The following is a 19,248-nucleotide window of genomic DNA, read 5'->3' as shown; positions in this document are numbered from 1 at the left end:
ACATATGTGCCTTGATAAATTTTATAGTCTGACTTGGATATGAAACAAGAAAACAACTGAATATAATTAATTACATAATGGTCTAATAACTGTAAGAAATTACTAAAAGTGTTCTATGTATGTAGGACAGAATGGTGTTTCCCCATGGGAGAAATTTACTGAATACCTCATGGAGGAAGGGACATCTGCATGGGGCTTGATAAGAAATGGAATTATAAAGTAATATGTGGGCTTGAGGCTATTAGAACTAAGTAAAAAGGCATGAACAAAGAAACAGGTGGAAAGGTGAAAACAGACTTTTAACCAAAGAGATTTCAGTTAAACTGTATTGTATAAAAGTCAGTTTATGCAATAAGCATAGTAAATAACACTTGAAATATCCTTAAAACCCATTTTATTCAATAGATAATAGTTACAGCTTTTTAGTAAAATCTTATTTACCTGTAAAATATTAAGTGAATACTTAAGAAATATTGACATAAATTTGGGTATAAAAAGTCAAAAGTTGTCTTCTATCCTGGCTGAAGTTTATTTCTTTTCTTTGCCTCCAGTATGCATATGCATATTATTGCTTTAGAGGGTTATGCATTGGTTTAATCAATGTTTCTCTGGTGCTCAGAGGACTAACATTTCAATATGCAGAAAAGAGCAGTATTGTCTAAAAATAAATATTGGTTGACCCAAAAAGCATCCTTAGAAATACTACTATTGTATTCCTTAATCAGTTTACATAGTTAAAGAGTATTGATTAGAATTGTTTTCCAAATTCTAAAAGATTAAATTAAACAAATTACACATAAAAACAAACAAAAATACTGAGCAATGCTTTTGGAGTTCACAATTTCAGCTTTTCAGATATCAACAGAGAGATATAGCTCAGACTGCATCTAAGTAAACTTAGTTTCTGCTGGCAAAGTCAATCACGATGGAAGAAATTATTTGGCTAACTAGCTAGATACATATTCAAATATATCACCATAAAAGCAGGATGAATCTTAGACCAAAAGGAGAAAAGCAGGATATGGAAATTCAATCAAATATTACTGAGTGTAAAGAAAAGAAATTGGCCAGACACAGCAAATTCCTGTTTTGAGAGCTGCCAATCATCTTTCCTTTCCCAGAAGGAATATTTCAAATGAATCACAACATTTTTTCACACTGAGATTTAACTCAGCAGCCTGGAATTTTACAAGGTAGACCTGCTTTAACTTCATGGATGATAACAACATATGTGTGGCAATTTCATTTCCACCATTTGATGAAACAGATATCCCAGTTGATCCCTCAACTGAAAAAGCAAAAGAAAGCAAAACAAAGCAGAAAATACATAAAGTTGTGGCTAAAAAAAGAAAAAAAAGAAAGAGCACAACCTCAAAATCAACTAAAAATAATTTTAAATGTAGTATAGAACTGGCACAACTGGCACAAAGGTAATGAATCCGCAGAGGCCACATTTTGGGGTCTAGATTTATTCAGGGTCTCCTTAGACCCATCGTGGTCTGAAAGCTGGAAACCTGAGAGGGAAACAAAGCATAAAAAGAATGTTTTGTTCAAATACTAATGACTTTGACATGCTATTATGGCTCCTCTCAGTAGACAGGGTATATAAAATGCATAGATTTCACACAATGGGCCTAAGGAGACCCTGAATAAATCTAGACCCCAAAATAGGTATTTAGAGATAACAAAAAATAAATGTATTGCACAAAAGGGATTGATGAGAATGTTTTGTTTTTTCTTCCTGTCATGAGCTTGTGCTGAGTGAGTGAAAGAAATTAATCTTGGCTGAAAAGTTGAGCTGTACTAGGGTTGGGTTTGTGGTCTCAATTCAATACCCACAATTAAAACCAAAACATAATGCAAAAATACAAATGCAATACAAGTCTCACAGAATTCCTATAGATAAAATTCCAAGAAAGACAAGCTCACATATAAATAAATAGATAACACACAAGTAACAAATATCACCATGACTGAGGAGAGCTGGCAGAAATAACACACAACAGAAACAGATTCTCAAAAACTAGAGAATATTTGTTGAATAACATGTAGAATATCAAATGGCAATGCCGAATATACTTAAAGAAATAAACATTTGAAAATATCAGAAAAAGAACAGTTAAAATACAGTTAAACATTTTTTATAGAAAGAAATCTCAATGAATGTTTAGTAATAAAAAATTTTCAAAATTTAAGCAATGGTAATAGAAAAACAGATTAATCACATATGAAGAGAGAATTATTGAACTACAGATACAAGGATGATACTGAATGAAACACAAAAAGACAAAAAGAAAGGTTTATAAAATAAGAATGTTACAGTGAGATTTTAACACATTTTTAATATGAGTTTCAGGAGGATGCGAATTAAGGTAATATTCTAATAAAAAAAATTGATGATAATTTTCCAGAATTGATGGAAGGCACCAAAACACAAATTCAGAGAACTTGACACAATTGAAATATGATTAATAAAAGATACTCGTAACAGTGCACATCTTGGAGAAACTATAGAACACCAAAGAAAAATATCTTTAAAAAAAGAAAGATTCAATGTTGCTTAGATGTCAGTCCTCTTTGGGTAATTTATAGATTCAATACAATTTACATAAAAATACTCTGCTATTTTTTAGAGATTACAAAAGCTAATTCTAAAATTTATAAAGAAATGCAATGTACCCAGATGAAAGAAAACTACTTTGAAAAAGAACCTAATGGAAGAACTTCTACAATCTAATTTCAAGACATAAGGATGAATTTTATAGTGTGTCAATGATATCTCAATTTTAAACAAAGAATAAAAAAGTGGACAGTAGGGATAGCTTTGTGGCTATAATAGATTTCCTATAATTTAATAAACCTTAATATGAAAATGTCTGTTACATAATCTCCATGGTAAATAAATCAGGTGTGTTAAAAAAATATACAAATGGGAATAAACACCTGAAAAGATGCTCAGTATTATCAGTCATTAATAAACTGTAAATGAAAATGAAATCAATACCTCTATTCACCAATTAGAATGGTTTAAATTAAAAAGACTGATAATACTAAGTGTTGGTGATGATGTAGACCACCTGGAACTCTCCCATATTGTTTTTGGTAAAATAAAATGGTGTAAGTACTTTGAAAAAGAGTTTGGCAATTCCTTGCAAAACTAAATAGAAAGTTACCATTTCAGCCTACAATTCTACTCTTAGATATTTACCAAAGAAATATAAAAGTACATGTCTACACAAAAATGTGTACACAAATGTTTATACCAACTTTATTCATAATACACAAAACTAGAAACAACACAAATGTTCCATAGATAAATGAACAACTTATTTTATATTCATACTGTGAAACACTCAGCAATATAAATGAATAAACTAAAAAAATACATTTAGAAGCAGAAATAAAAGAAAAAAACAACTCAATCCAAATGACTGGAAAAAAGAAGGCAAAAAAAAAAAATAAGAGAGATAGTAGGCATATAAAATGAAAATAGTAACATTTAAATGTATTGGTAATAATAATAAATATAAATGATATAATCTTCAATTAAAATATAGAAATTGGGCCAGGTGCAGTGGCTCATGCCTATAATCCCAGCACTTTAGGTGGCCAAGTCAGGAGGATTGCTTGAGTCCAGAAGTTTAAGACTAGCTTAGACAACATAGCAAGATCCCACCTCTACAAAAAATTTTGAAAAATTAGCCAGGAATCATCATGGCACATGCCTGTAGTACCAGCTACTCAGGAGGCTGAGGCAGGAGGAACACTTGAGCCCAGGAGTTCAAGGCTGCAGTGAGCTATGACTGTGTCAGTACACTTCAGCCTGGGAGACAGAGCGAGACCCTGTCTCTAAAAAAAATAAATAAAATTAAATAAAGAATTAGTTGAAAAATAAAAAAATATTAATATCTCTCTTTTTTGTTTAAAGGGCATACCTAAAGCATGAGGAAAAAAATTGAAAATAATAAGATAATAATATAGAAATGCTTATAATAAGCATGTACTAGTCAAAAGAATGCTGGTTTTATAATTTAATATAAAATCATCTTTAATACAAAAAATTCTGTATCTATAGGGACTGAATAATAATAGCCTTAAAATTTACTTGGTAAAAATTAGCCTAATAAGGAGAAATTGATTAGCTTACAATTATAATGGGATATCTTAACATGCCTTTCTCAGAAAATAGAGCCAAAATAAATCATTAACTAAGTTCATGATGTGAGCATCATAATGGACAAATTTGTTTAAAATGGACATGTATGTAGCACCAAAACTTTTAGGCACACATGAAAATTTAAAAAATTATCCCCTTTCTAAGTCATAAGTCAACATATGCTTCAAAAGATTTCTGTCATACAGGTCAATTCTCTGAACACAATTCACTTATAATTAAAGTAAATAACAGAAAAGTACCTAAAAATCTTTTATTTCATTTGGAATAAAAATAATAAAACTGGTTCAGAGGCATAGACTTATTCTAGAAATGAAAAAATACTTAAACTAAATGCTAATAAAAATACCACATATCAGTACCAGTGGGGAATATCTGAGGGAGAATCCCAATGAGAATTTATAATTCAAATGCTTATTTTTGTAAGGAAGGATGCAAAAATTAATAAGCTAGACATTCAACTTAGTAGTTGAAGAAAAAATGGATTTAAAAAATAGAAGAAAAAAATAATATTAATAACAGCAAGGATAGAAATTATTGAAATAGAAAACTAAGACAAATAGAGAACAACCAAGCCATAAAAAGATGGGGGGATGGAGCGATGAAGGGGAGAAAAGAAGGGAGAGCAAGAGCAAGAGCAATAAAGAAAGAGGGGGCATGGAACCAAGAGGGAGAGAGTGCCCTAGGAGAAGCAGAAAGGCACTAATAAGCCACAGTGGGAATCAAAGTGGGATGTTACTGTCACAAGTGAAATGGTTAAAGATATAATAAGAGGATATCATACACTGATCTTTGCAAATATTCTTGAAAAGGTATACAAAATGGAAAAAAAAATTACGAAGTGCTAACAGTGACTCTAAAAGAAATGAAAATGTCTTGATAGTCCTTTATTGGTGAAATATATTTAAACATTATTAATTTTTTTCTAATCTTGAAAGCAATAGTCCCAGATGCCTTCACAGTGCAGTTCCCATTTTTAATAAGTTTTTTCAGGCAATATGAAAAGCCTGAAGCTTTAGGAAAGGATGTTACTTCCTAACCCATTTTATGAGTTCAGCATGACCTAATTTGATACTGACACAAATAATCAGTACAGTCCAAGGAAAAAATTACAAGGTCTACTAAATCTTAAGGGTAAAAGTGTTCTTTTATATGCTCAGAAAGTCAACTTTTAGTTTATAATTCAGCCACAGATATGCATGTTTGTTTAATTTAAATGATTTTTTTTTTCCATTTACATTTTCATTTGTTTATATCCTACATCACCTCTTGTTTGTTAGATTGCCGGATCATTTACCCTGAGGCTCATCAAGTCCCAATATCACAATTAGGGGATCCAACGTGAGATTCTGAACTTATAAATCTGAGTCCTAGAGTTTTATCCCCCCATGGTTTATAGACTAAACTCCAAATTTCTCAGTTGCTGTGAAAGATCCTCGAATGTCTGTGCCCAGTCTTTCTCTCATTCTTATTTTCTATTATTCCCCTATGTGAGTCTTAATTATAGTCAATTACTTTGTTTTGTATTCTCCAAACACACTCTCCTTCCTGACACTGTGCCTTTGTGTACTACTCTTTCCGTTCCCTCTACCTGCTGAATGATTCTCATCATCCAGTCCGTGTTCCACTTTGTCCATGAGGTGTTTTATAACCTTTTGAGTCTTCTCTAACTTTTCATGAATGTTTGTACAGCTCATTTGATCCTTTATGCTTATTTATGAGTACAGTAAGTAGAGCTCTGAAAGCCCTGAGTCGTTTGTAAATTCTCATATGAGGACGATAAAGGGAATAACGTATTCACCATATGCACATTTTTGTGTGGTAATGACATATAATGTACAATTTGCCATTTAACCACTTTTAAGTTCGCAGCTCAGTAGCATCGAGTATATTCACACTGTTGTGAAACAGATCTCCAGAACTTTTAATCTTGCAAACATGAAACTGTATATCCATGAAACAACAACTCCCTCTTTTCCCTCTATTCCCAACCCCTGGCAACCACCATTCTACTCTCTGTCTCCATGAACTTGAGCACTCTACAAACCTTATATAAATGGAATCACACGGTATTTGTTCCTCTGTGACTGGCTTACTTCACATAGAACAATGTTCTCAAGGTTCATCAATGCTATAACGCATGATAGATTTAACCATACACTTTTTGATGTGTCTAAAGTTTCCATTTCTGGGGAGGATCACTTACTTAGACATTTTGATCTTTTGCACTAATCTTTATTTGCAGTTACATTGGAGATGCATGAGTCACAAAATATTTTTATTGATCTGCTGAACATAACTGACAAGAACAGAATATTACAAAGGTATGGTGTATTGCAGATGTTTGAAGTGATAGGTGAATGGTGGTGATTTGCACTTCATTATATTTTACTCACATGTTAAGTGGCTTTTTACGCACCTCCCTGTCAGTGTGCACCACTAAAATGTATGTCCCAGTCACAATTATCAGTTATTTCATGTCATAGATTTTCATGTCATAGATTTCTGGGTTCACTTATGAATAATGGAAAATATTACATGTGTAAATCCATGGACACTAAGAATATACTTCATTTCTAAGCTAAAATAGTTCAAGGTCTCCTTCTTTCTTTCATTATATTATCCGTAAAATGAGCTGTACAGTGATGTGTATAAACTAGGTACTCGATGAACATGTACATGAGATCGATTTTCCTGCTGTGAAAACGATGTTGAACCTGCTATATCAGTTACTGCAATGAAGAGTAAATATCTTGCAGAGAGCAAGAAGAAATAATAATCATGCATATTGGTCATTTTTCAGTTTCTAAGCCTGTGTCAGTCTTCCTTAAGGCTGTGGTACTTGCTGTTCCTTTTGTGGAGATAACTCTGCCTCAAGAGATTTGTTTGACTGACTTCCTTTTGTTATTTAGATATCAGCTTAAATATCACCTCATAAGACCAGCTTTACTCAGCCACTCAATCTACAACATTGGCTTTTCCTGCAGTTGCCTTTAATCTATCAAATTTTTGTTTTCCTTGTAAGACTTATTGCCATATAAAACTATGTTTTCCATTTATTTGTTTCCTATCTGTTTCCCCTCTCGAGAAGGCAAACTCCATGAAAACAAACTGTTCTTGCCCTATTTCTAACACAACGCCCCAATTAGATGTTCAATAAATAGTTGCTGAATTAACGTGACTGACATACATATATAATACTAATTATGATGCTACATTTTAAAGGATAATAAAAAGAAACTATGGTATAATGAATAATATAATTATATATGCATATATACAAACACACACACATAATACATATATATCTGTGTGGATAAATGGATAGACATGTAGATAGATTTAGCATTTCTACTATTTACCTTTCCAAAAATGCTTAATCTTTTGGAGTCAATGTATGGCTGTTTTAGTAAAAACCTGCAATGAAAAAGAAAAAAATGTAGTTATATCTTCTTGAGTCAAATGTATATGTAAATTTATACTTACACATACATACAAATACACAAAAGTCAATGACTAGTGATGCTTTATTGATAGTGTGTGGCTCTATTCATGTGGAAGGGCTGTATATTCCAAAATCTTGCTACACAACGTGATGGTCCAGTAGTTTGGCATCACCTAGGAGCTTGTTATAAATGCAGAATTTTGGCCCCCTTTTCAGGCCTACTGAATCGGCATCTACATTTTAACAATATTCTAGCTAATTTCTATGTACTGCTGTAAGGAACTTACTAGCTTTATTAGGTCACACTTTCATGCCAGTGTGGTAATGTTATCTGTGAAATTTCAAGAATTATAATTCACTGGGGAAATAATAGACACTGTGGATTATTGTAAACAAATAATATAGTGGTATAATTAATGTCTCTTCCATTTTCATGAATCAAAAGTGAGTTCTAATTCCAGAGGGAAAATATGAATTTTTTTTATTACAGCACTACAAGTGATAGGGACATAAAAAAAAATGCAATAGGCTCTATAATTAACTTAGAAAATTGCCCAATCACTAAAATAGAAACAGCTAAATCACAGTTAGTAGTATTACATGTCATATACCTAGATACTGTCATTATAGAAAAAAAGTAGAAAAATGTGCACCCACTTACTTCACAGCTGCTATTTGGTCCTTTACTTCTACTGAACCTAACCTTCGATGAATCTCCTGCAAAATTTTCAGACCCTGGAAGCCACTTCCTCTGCCATCAAATCTTGCTACAATGACATTATCTGTGTCGACAAGTACGGAATCCCAGTCAATATGGAATTTATCATTAACCAACTGGCCTCCTGGTTCTTCATCCCTGAAAATACCAACATATTAAACCAAAACAAGAGCAATTGAACATCTGTTAAAAATTCTACCTTTCATACTTACTAGTTAACAAAAGTTATGGAAAAGGCCTATGGTGGCTATAAGAACTTTTGTTAATTCTTGATGATAAACTTGAAGGTAAAAATACAATTTTCCTTTGTAAAATTTTAAGTGAAAAAAGTTTTCTGAATGGAATGAAAACATGACTTAGAAATAAGCAGTAGAGATTAGTTTAACTCATTTTTCAAAGAGAAAAATTAATAATAATAAACTATGCTTTCCATAGGTATTTCTAAATAATGATTGTCAAATTGACAGCTCTATCTTTTTTGGATTTCTTCCAGACAGTGTGGTTTAGAAATGTCTTGCAGATGGCTTATAATGGTTGAAGGGTCTGAGAGAGAGCAGAACCAATTGCAGAAACTTGATGATAATTTAATAGAAAATATACAACCCTAAAGAATATTGGACTCAAAAAGAAATACTGCATTAATATTTTCTGAATTGTTTTGTTTGTTTGTTTGTTTTTGTGATAGAATTCTCACTGAGGAGAATTTAAGAAAACAGTGAGGAAAAACATTTTTCATCACTAAATTTGACAAGGAAAGGAAGCAGAGACACATATGTTTGAAAAATTTGAAAGCTAGAAAAGTAAAGAAGGACACACAAATTACAATGCGTGAACATTCTCTCCAGAGGGAAAAAGTAGTATAATTTTAAAATGTCAGTTTAAAATGGTATTTATTATTATATTTTCTAGAATACAGAAAAAAATTAAAAAGCAGACTGTCATAAAATCACACAGATTTTAGGTCTAAACCTAGGTGTAATTCAAAAGCAGTTGTGCATATGCTAGATTTGAGGATCATTCAAACATTCAACTTTGAAAGGATCTATATTGTTAGTTGGGCAACATGCCAGAAATCCCCATCCTACTCACTTTCTTCAAGGTAAGGCTCCAAGCTTTCATACCTTCCAGTTTATGAAGTTTCAATACACAAATTAATCCTCATTAACAAGCTTTTAGGTTATCAGATTTATTAAAGCAAATAACCTCTCTCAGCAACAAATGGAACCGAGCAGATATAGTGGTTGTGTGGCACCAGTAAGTTAGTTCAAGGAGAAAGAGAATAGGCAAAACACCAAGCAACTAAAATTTACTGAATGATGTTATGGGCTGAACTGTGTTCCCCCAAATTTATATGTTGAATCTCTACCCCTTAGTACCTTAGACTGGGACTATATTTGGAATCAGACCTTTAAAGAAGTAATTGAGTTAAAATGAGGCCCTTAGGGTGGGCCCTAATCCAATCTGACTGGTGTTCTTATAAGAAGAGGAAATTTGAACACACAAAAGACCCCAGAGGTACAACTGCACCACAGTGGAACTACATATGAAGAGGCAGAAGGAGGGTGGCCATCTGCAAGCCAAGGAAAGAGGCTCCAGAAAAAAACCTGCTGACACCTTGACCTTGAACTTCCAGTTTCCAGAACTGTGAAAAAAATAAATTTCTGTTGTTCAAGATACCCAGTGAGTGCTATTTAGTTATGGCAGCCCTAGCAAACCAACACAAATGCCTTCTGTGGTCTAAGCACTTAAGATCTATTATCTCATTTACTCTACACTACCAAGATTTAATTAAACTTTTTGGGAGAAACTTGCCTGTTACATGGCTTATTACATGTATTATAAATAAAGAAACACTGTAAATAAAGAAACTGTGCTTTAGAAGTTATTTAATCATGATTTCCTTCCATTGCTTCCTAAATCACACATTTAACTGTGATCTTGCAACTCAAATCTAAAATCTATCTTTTCCTTCTACAGTGTTTGCAACCTAGCCTTTTTTTCTTTTCTTTTATATATTAATTTTAAATTTATTTTAGTTTTACAACCTTAACTCTTGATTAGATAACTAGGAATTAGTTACTACACCCATCCAACTGCTTTAACCTAGAATTGCAATTGCTTCATTCGGAAGAAAGTCTGGAATTGCTGTTTTTTTTCAGTTCCTCAGGTGATAACTGATGTAGCTTGTTTAACATTTGAGAACTAGAGTGAATCAATATGCCTAGCACAATTTCTGGTGTATGTAGGACACAGCCAATGGTTGGAACTAGACTTTTTTAGGTAAATAGATTCAGGTGAGTTTTAAAATAGAAAGACCTTAAAAAAGACTTTATTTTACATAAAAATGCTGTATTTTAAAGCTTGGGGATTTATTGCAAATATTATGATTCCCAGAGCACAAGATACCAAAGATTAACTTCATCTTTTAATACTAAGCTGAGTAAAAATACTGAGTTTGAGTCTCAAGGTCACGCTGAACACAGATAGGCAAGATACTGAAACTCTAAGACTCAATTTCCTTATGAATAATAATGGTAAAATACTATTCTGTCTCCCTCAAAGAGATTTTGTAAGCATTAAGTGGTATAATGCATTTGAAGATACTTTATGAGATGTAATGGGCAAAACTATAATTAGATTTATGGAACAATAAAAATTTTTACTATTTTATTCAAAGCCAATTTCACTTCTGTTGAGTATACTGTTTTTATAGTTACCGTTCAAAATGGAGAACTATATAAAAGATTTTGGCTAGTCCTGCAGAAATTACATTGGGCAGTATCTATGGATAAAGTGCAATTGTCATGTTGCATAAGCTATTATGTCAGAGGTACTCCCATTTCCTAGATGGACCAATGATATCTAAAGCCTTACAAGAATATAAAAAAGTGCAATCAACAGACCCTTGAGTGATTGCGGAGAGCTGTTAGCTTTTAAGGCAGGATTGTACAGCTTTAAACTCTAGCAATATAAAATGGTAAAATGTTTTGTTTACTTGAGAGATACGATTTTCCAATTTACATATGACCCATTACATTGTTCACAACTATTTTAGGAGTTCACAGCTAAGTTAAGTTTAGCTAAAATGTAAATAAGTCAGGCACTTTATGGCAGGCAAATACATTATTTTAGAATATAGTTTAAAATAAGGCACATTTTCAAACTCGTGATTAGTAAAAAGCGACGGATTTTTCAAAACAAAACCTTTGGTCCTTTACTCACGATTGCAGCAGCCGGTATGGGGGGTGGAGGAATACAATTTCACTCCTTTTTCTCCTTTCTTAATTGTTATTTTAAATTTCAACCTTGTTTTTCCGAAGTTTTAATGTTAAAACACACAGCGGTATCAATATATTATGAACCAATGATTCTGAACACACTTTTGTGTCTAATTAGGTGTTTCTTCTTTTTTGGTGTGTGATTTAGCATATCTATTTCAAGATGAGTTTAAAAGGACATGGATTATGATGCTAAGCATTGCCATGACAAGGAACATGCCAGGCACTTGCAGGAAAATGGTAGAAATTAATTGATCACAAGTGTTGAGCAGAAAATACTATACTCCTTTTGTAAATAAAGCCCAGCAAATAGTATTTATTCAGTGAGGTAGTAACAGCAAAACATTTGGTGATGGTGATGACCACAGGAGTGTACTATAGACCAAATTATCCAACATATAATAAATGGGAGTTAAGACTTATGTGCACACGGGGTGTGTAGAATCAGTGAGCTCCAATTGATTTGGTTCTTTTTTGGGTTTTCTTCTGAATGTGTTCCTTATTTTCCTTCTACACTATTTTGCTTTTTTATCTCAGTCTCAGAAATCTCTGGGGACCCATAGTAAGGAGAGGGTGTTTCAAGGTTGAGTGTGGGGACACACAACTTTGTTGAAATTTGTGGTGAAAAGAGCAATTCCATCTGTTTCAAGCAGTGGAAAGGTCACAGCTATATGGAACATGTGTATTTCCTAACACAGACAGTAGAATCAAATTAAGACTGTAAACTTTTCTTAGAAGTTAAGGCCTTCAAGGGGAGAATCCTCATCTATTTCAATATTTTCAACACTGAAAGTGTCTGTCTGGATGAGGAGTTCCTAATATGAGCATATAATAAAATACAGAAAAAGAGAAATAAAACAAACAATATCCAATAGATCTTTAAAATGACAGAACTAGGCATCTAGTTTTGACATAACACAATATAATTTATTTTAAAACTGAATTAAAGTCAAGGGATTTGTTCAAACTGCATGTGTAATCGTGTTCACAAAGTGCCATTTAAATTCATGAAAAGAGGGTTGAATTTTTACGCAAAAGACAAAGGTTTTGGTCCTTGGCTTTGTTACCAATCTGCTGAGTTACCTTGAGCAATTATATGCTTTTTAAATTTTTATTCAGTGTTTTCATTATTAAGTAATATTTGGTAAATGTTAAGATCACAAATTACCAGTACATTTTTAAAAGCTCCTTTCCTTATTAGTAAAGCTTTGATTACAATAAATGCAAAGAAAAATCTTTTCTTATGAGAGCACTTTCCATGATTGTTCTATCGCCTAGCAGAATTTTAAAAGTGCCTTACTGTCAGCTGAATATCTGTGTTGACAGGGGCAGTGAAAAAAGGATATAGAGAGAATTTTGTATAGTCATCTCAGTTCTTTCCTTTTTTAGGCCTAGAATATGCTGACTCTGGTCAAGAGCTAGAATCATTGAGCACAAGGTGGTGTAATTTTGTTGTAGGTATTATGAACTAAAAGAATGTGTGAAAAGAAAAGGAAAAAACAACATGGAAATTAAGATAATGGAAAGGAAACTGATTCTGCAAAGAGTCATATCGTTTTACATTCTTAAGGACAATCAATTATCAATGCTTCTGATTTTGTTCTTCATGAAAGAATTCATTTCAGATAGAACATGAGATTGACATAGGAGAGTAGGTTTAAACACTATTTGTCTTGCCTTAATCTGATATTTACCATATAGAAATTTACAATCAGTGATGTTTTAGTTGCAAATATGCATATCTATAATAAATTTTGTCCTCTTTCAAGCAATATATACAAACAGACACGTGCACCAGCTAAGTACCTCTTGGACCAATTACTTCTATTTCTGTATTATCCTTAGATTTCTTCTCATGGATAGACTGTCTTACAATAAGAATGGCTGAATGAATTTTCCCATATACTACATTTACTTCATCATGTAAGGAATAACATTATTTTTTCATGTAAGAGAACTATTTCTTATCCACATTTCCATCTTCTTTCATTAGAGATGTTATTAATATAATCTTAAAATTTATGACCCATAGTTTATTTGCAATGCAATTTTTTGTTGAATTGCTCTTTTTATGGGTCATAACCAGAGAAGTATTTGATAACATCAAAGATGTTAATGCCACTACCCAGACCCCATCCTCCAGTTCCTATGATTTTGTTCCTAGTGGTGATTATAATGAGGCCTACCTGATAATACATAGAAAATTAGGTTTATTAATTTAGTTCTCAAACTACATTAATTTCCCATGACTTTTACTCATCTATTTGCATTCATAGACCTTGTCCAAAGCTTTAGAAAAATTGCCTATGCTAATGAGCTAACCCCTATAGAGAGGTGAGAGTGTCCCTGTGGAAAGAGTACAGGTGATATGGTGATCAAACCAAACTGAGTTGAGCCCAGGTCTAGTGACTTTAGAAAACTGAATTTCCTTCCCTGTGGCTAGGTTTGCTTATTGTTTAGTATGGAGGAGGATAATAGCCCATACCTAATAGAGTTATAGCAAGGATTAAATGAGATTTTATTTTATTTTATTGCTTAGTAAAGTATCTGGTCCATGGGAGATGTTCAATATTATTAACCTAGTTCTGGCCAATGCTTTGGCACTTGACTTTTCACCTTCCTTTCCTCCCATAGAAGCTGAGCTAACCAAATCTGGTTATTCCTAGACAACTCTGCATTGATATATCCTGCACCCTTATTCAAGAACATGGTTTCTCATGGAAGGTGGATTTATATCAGCAAAAGTGTTCTTGACCTCTAGTCTATTTGCAAAAATGCACATAACTTTAAAATCTCTTTTTATGTATAAACTGTTAAATAATTCTATCTATAATAGTTTATATGCCACATATCCAAGTCTTTGCTGACTTGAATTATAGTTATTTAGCAGTAACCTTATGTTCATACAGTTGGAAAAAGAACATTGTATCTTTTGCACATGTATATGATGCTCAGCATGCATCTGCTGAATGAGTACCTGTCACTTTTGCCATTCTGTTGCTCATGTGCAAAAGGTATCTTATAAGCTTCTTGAGAATTGAATGAATGACATCAATTTCTTTTAAATTGCTAAAATCCAGAGTGCCTCTGAATTCAATTGTAGTGGATCTTAAAGAAAAAAATTCTTGTGTATTTCCACTTATTCTTATGTGGGTCAATCAGTACATTTTAGAGACATTAACATTGTTGTCTTTGACCTCAGATAAAACAAAAAACATATGTGATGTTTTTCCTTGATCAAAATTTTAATATTTTTTAAAACACATGTTTTTTAAAAGAACATATATTTGATGTTTTAATTTTTTCCCCTTCATCTTCAAATTTTGGAAAATATTTTGCATTAATAAAAGTGAATTTTTTTCCATTTATTCCTTAGTCCTCCTTCTACTTCTCCTTATTTTCCTTCTTCTATTTTTAATAGAATAGCTTTCCTCATATCATGATCAATTATTGTGTAACAAAGGCACTCTTCCTTGTCCAGAAGGGAATTTGATCCTATTTTCCTCTTTCTCTTGAAGGAAAACCAGTGATTATCTTGTTAGCCTGATGCAAAAACTGCATAACGACTATCATGAGAGTAATGAAAAAGTGGAATCCAGTTCCTGAAATCAAGCTCTTTATATTTTGTAGCAGCAGGCAAAAAAATGCAAAGCTTATCAGTACACAAGTTGAAACACTGAACAGCATGGATATTAATGAGCCATCTCTAAAACTCAGAAATGGACTGTTAGTATTATCCACACAAAATTAACCTCAGGATAAACATCTTAGACAGCACATGAAAATATCGGAACAGAACCAATAGAAAAGGACGTCAGGGATATTCCAGAGACAAATTGTGCAATAAAATGGAAGGAAGCTCCAATCTCCTAATCATTTTTGCTGTTAAAGTCTTACTACATTAATTCTTATCCTTTGGCCAATTTCCATTTGAGACAATTTCTAATGGAGTGGATGAGGAAAGGAAAGCAGAAAGGAAAAGGGGTTTGATGATCTTTTCTTTCAGTTGCTGGGAACAGCTACAATATTTGAGTCCATGTCTTTGTAGCCCCTATGCACAAGGCTCTCAGTTGTCACCAAAGAGCCTAACACACAGGAATGTAGTGATTTTGGAAGCTGCTAGATTAGCCACAACTCACCCTAAAGAAAAGTACTTCTGTTAATTTTTAGCTTTTTCGTAAGGTCCTAACATATTGCTGAGACTTTTTCTCTTTAATTGTGAGAAAATGTGTCCCTGATTTACCTCCTGACAGTAATGTCTTGGGAAGAGCTGTGCATGCACCACAGTGGCACCCACATTACGCTGATATCATCTCCCTCTTTGTTACCACATGTGAAATATATCATACTAAAGAAACACGTATTGCACAAAACATATTGGGTCTTTGGGAATTAAAAGTGTTAAAAGTGATATGTATGCCTATATATTAATTTCTAAGTTATGTATCTTAATTTATATGGATACTCAAAAAATGTCCCTCTACATAACGTGCAGTTTACAAGACACTTTCTATTCTTGTTAATTTTTTTTCTCACATTATTGTGATTACAACAGGACAGATATTACAATCTCCATCTTACAGACGAGGATCAGAAGTCATAGGCAACATGCCACATGTCAAAAATCTATTTGTAACCTTGAACTCTTGAGCTCAAGTTATTCTCCTGCTTCAGCCTCCCAAGTAGCTAAGACTGCAGGTGCACACTACCATGCCCAGCTAATTTTTTATTTTTTTATTTTTTGTAGTTATGGTGCCTTGCTATGTTGCTCAGGATGGTCTTGAATGACCTCAAATAATTCTCATGCCTCAGCCTTCCAAAGTGCTGGGATTATAGGCATGAGCCACTGGGCCTTGCCTGTTTTTCTTCCTAACAATAGAAACCTTTAGCTAAATTCTAGAAATCAATTTATCCACTGGAAATTGTGGCTATATACACATAGGAAAATTAATCTTAGCTTAGTTTTTTTTGTTAATTAAATAGAAAAAAATAATATTTATAGTGCTAACTCTGGGCAGGTATTATTAGCAGATCCATTTTACAATTTAATAAACTGAAACATAGATAGGTAAAGAAAGCGCACACCATAGATAAATAAATAACTCCAACTCTTTGAGAGAACAAAAATATAAGAGTTGATCTCAGTAAAAAATATTAAGTATTTTTGGCATATAAGCAATTATATTCTCAAAGCAAAAGGAAACTGGAATCCTTAACCGGATTAAGTTTATGAATTTAAGGTGTTGAAAATCTCTTTTATTTATTTACTAAGTTCTAATTCAGTGCCTTTTCCCAAATAAACACCACATCTTTTTACCCCTATAATTTTTTAGGGAAAAGTAATAAAAGCCTGAAATGTAAATTTCTGTTAAGTTTTCATCTCTTAGTAGGTGTTCTGTATTAACAGAAAAAAAGACCTAAAGTAGTATGTGTGGGTGTGGGTGTATATGTACATACACAATTTAAAAGAATCACCAAAGAGAATAATGTAATTTATGAATTACATACACATTTAATATACTTTGAATTTTTTCCCTATGGTGCTTTCTTAGTACATTGAGTTGGTTAAACTTTAAAAAGTAGTAAGAAATTAATGCTGAGATTTCAGACACATTATCTACAGATTGTGAAAGAACAAAGTTAAATATGTTCAAGAAAAAAATAAAAAGAAATGATCACCTTCTCCCCTTCCATTACCTAGATTGAATGGCACTGCCTTTTCTCCTTGTAATCATTTTCTGTGTATCCATTTAAATGAGGAAGATTTAAAAAATGAGAAACTTTATATTTAAGCTTTGAACCTCGTTACATGGCAAAGCAATAATAATCACTTTTTGAGACAAATACTGATATGGAGGAGCTATCTTTCTCATCCATATCAGACAGTATACACCTACTTTCCTAAGAAAGTGGATATGTATTTGGGATGAACAAATAGAGGATGAGGAAATGTTAGAGGTTTTTGGAATATATTTGTCTTTACCCTTGGGAAGTAAAACAAACTCACTTCTGACAATCCGATCTGCTCAAAAGTCTAGGAATCCATGATATAAATAAAGTATAAAGACTTCTCATAAAGTGAACATTTTGGTTAGAATTCAGAATTTTATGAAATAATCTGGGTTGAGAATTCTCATATACAATATTCATGAACTCAGCCATGATTTCTATAATTTAGATTTTACACCATATGCAGCATTAACATGGTGCACGTGGAAAATGTCATATTCCAGAGGCCATTATAAACTGTTAAGTAGGAAGAACAAAGAGGTCATGAGAATTTGGCTGTAAAGAAGCCTTTTCTGACTCAGGCCAGTGTTATTTGATAATGTGCCAATAATTATTATGATACAATGGACTACAAAGGCAGGCAGTATTGGGTAATAGAAAGAGCAGAGGTTTTTGATCCAAAATATAGATATATATATAAAACTTGGGTCCAAATTCCAGTTTTACCCTGCTCACGATTTTGGGGAAAATATACATGATACATTTTAGCCATAGTTTTCTTGTGTTAAAATGGGGACAATAATATTATCTTGCATGGTTTCTATAAGGATTAAAGATTGTATCTATAATTCTTAGCATGATGCTCCCTACACAATAAACAATAAATGGTAGGTAATATCAATTCCTATTATCTTAGGAAGATAAGCTCAGTAATCAAATTATAAAAAGAAACAGTGAAGAGACACCATGAAAATCAATCAATTTCAGCAGTATTCAGGATGACTACAAGAGAAATGAGAAATCCACATCTCATTCTACTGAATGGGAAACCAAATTGCAAAGAAATTGACTCATCCAGAAGGCTAAATCTATACACATTATGAACTCTCAAATCATTTATTTCTTCTCCTTTCTCCACTTTGACTTTATTTATTCCTGATGATAAACTCCAGGTTAATTGATTTGTTTACTTGTTCATTCATGTATTTATATATCCATCCATTCTATTAAATGATGCTCCAGTTATTGCGTTAAGGCTAAATAACTCAAAAGCAGTTCTTACTAACCAGGATTTGGCAGTTTAATAGAAGAGACAGCAATATACATATACAGATAGATATATAGATAGATATAGATATAGGAATCCAATATGGTTACAATTTTATAATAGAGATGTGAATAGAATTATCTGGAAGTATGTCTTGAAGTGTTAATAGAATTTTTCTAGTTGGACAAGGAAATTAAGGGAACTGGTAGACTATGTAAAAATACACAGAAAGGTGATTGAGGAGGTGGTATTCCCAGAACAAAGTAGTTTTTTATATCTAGAACATGGGATTTCGCTTTAGGGAATGACTGATGTGAAATGAAGATGGAGAGATAATTAGGAAACGTATCATGAAGACTGTTGTATGTTGTAAGGAAAAATGTGAATTTTCAATCAATTGAGTAACAAATCATGAGATGAGATGGTTTTAGACATGAAAGCTAGATTGTCAGGTATGGATTTCATAAAGTTCAGCTTAGCAGCAGAACAACTGAGAGAAAGGATAGAGCAATAATGTAAAGAAAAAGTAAGTGTAGGTAGAGAACAGGGTGGCAGGTTAGAGTTGAATCATCCAGATAGAACATGTGAGTGGTTTGGAGTTTGATGCTAATCACAATATCAAACAATATTTCACAT

At 32.6% G+C, this 19,248-nt stretch overlaps 1 protein-coding gene across 2 annotated transcripts in view; it reads right to left on the bottom strand.

The window, feature by feature from the left end:
- DPP10 (dipeptidyl peptidase like 10) overlaps window positions 1-19,248 on the bottom strand; it is a 636,385-nt gene that overhangs the window by 17,398 nt on the left and 599,739 nt on the right. For both annotated transcript variants that reach the window (XM_069473429.1, XM_069473419.1), the window contains 2 exons: window positions 8,281-8,475; window positions 7,537-7,591 (listed from right to left, as the gene is read on the bottom strand). In XM_069473429.1, the coding sequence (XP_069329530.1) occupies window positions 7,537-7,591; window positions 8,281-8,475 (250 nt within the window). The remainder of the gene's footprint in view (window positions 1-7,536; window positions 7,592-8,280; window positions 8,476-19,248) is intronic.

This window comes from Eulemur rufifrons, chromosome 1, assembly GCF_041146395.1.
Source record: "Eulemur rufifrons isolate Redbay chromosome 1, OSU_ERuf_1, whole genome shotgun sequence".
NCBI lineage: Eukaryota > Metazoa > Chordata > Mammalia > Primates > Lemuridae > Eulemur > Eulemur rufifrons.
This window is presented reverse-complemented; position numbering and strand designations above follow the sequence as displayed.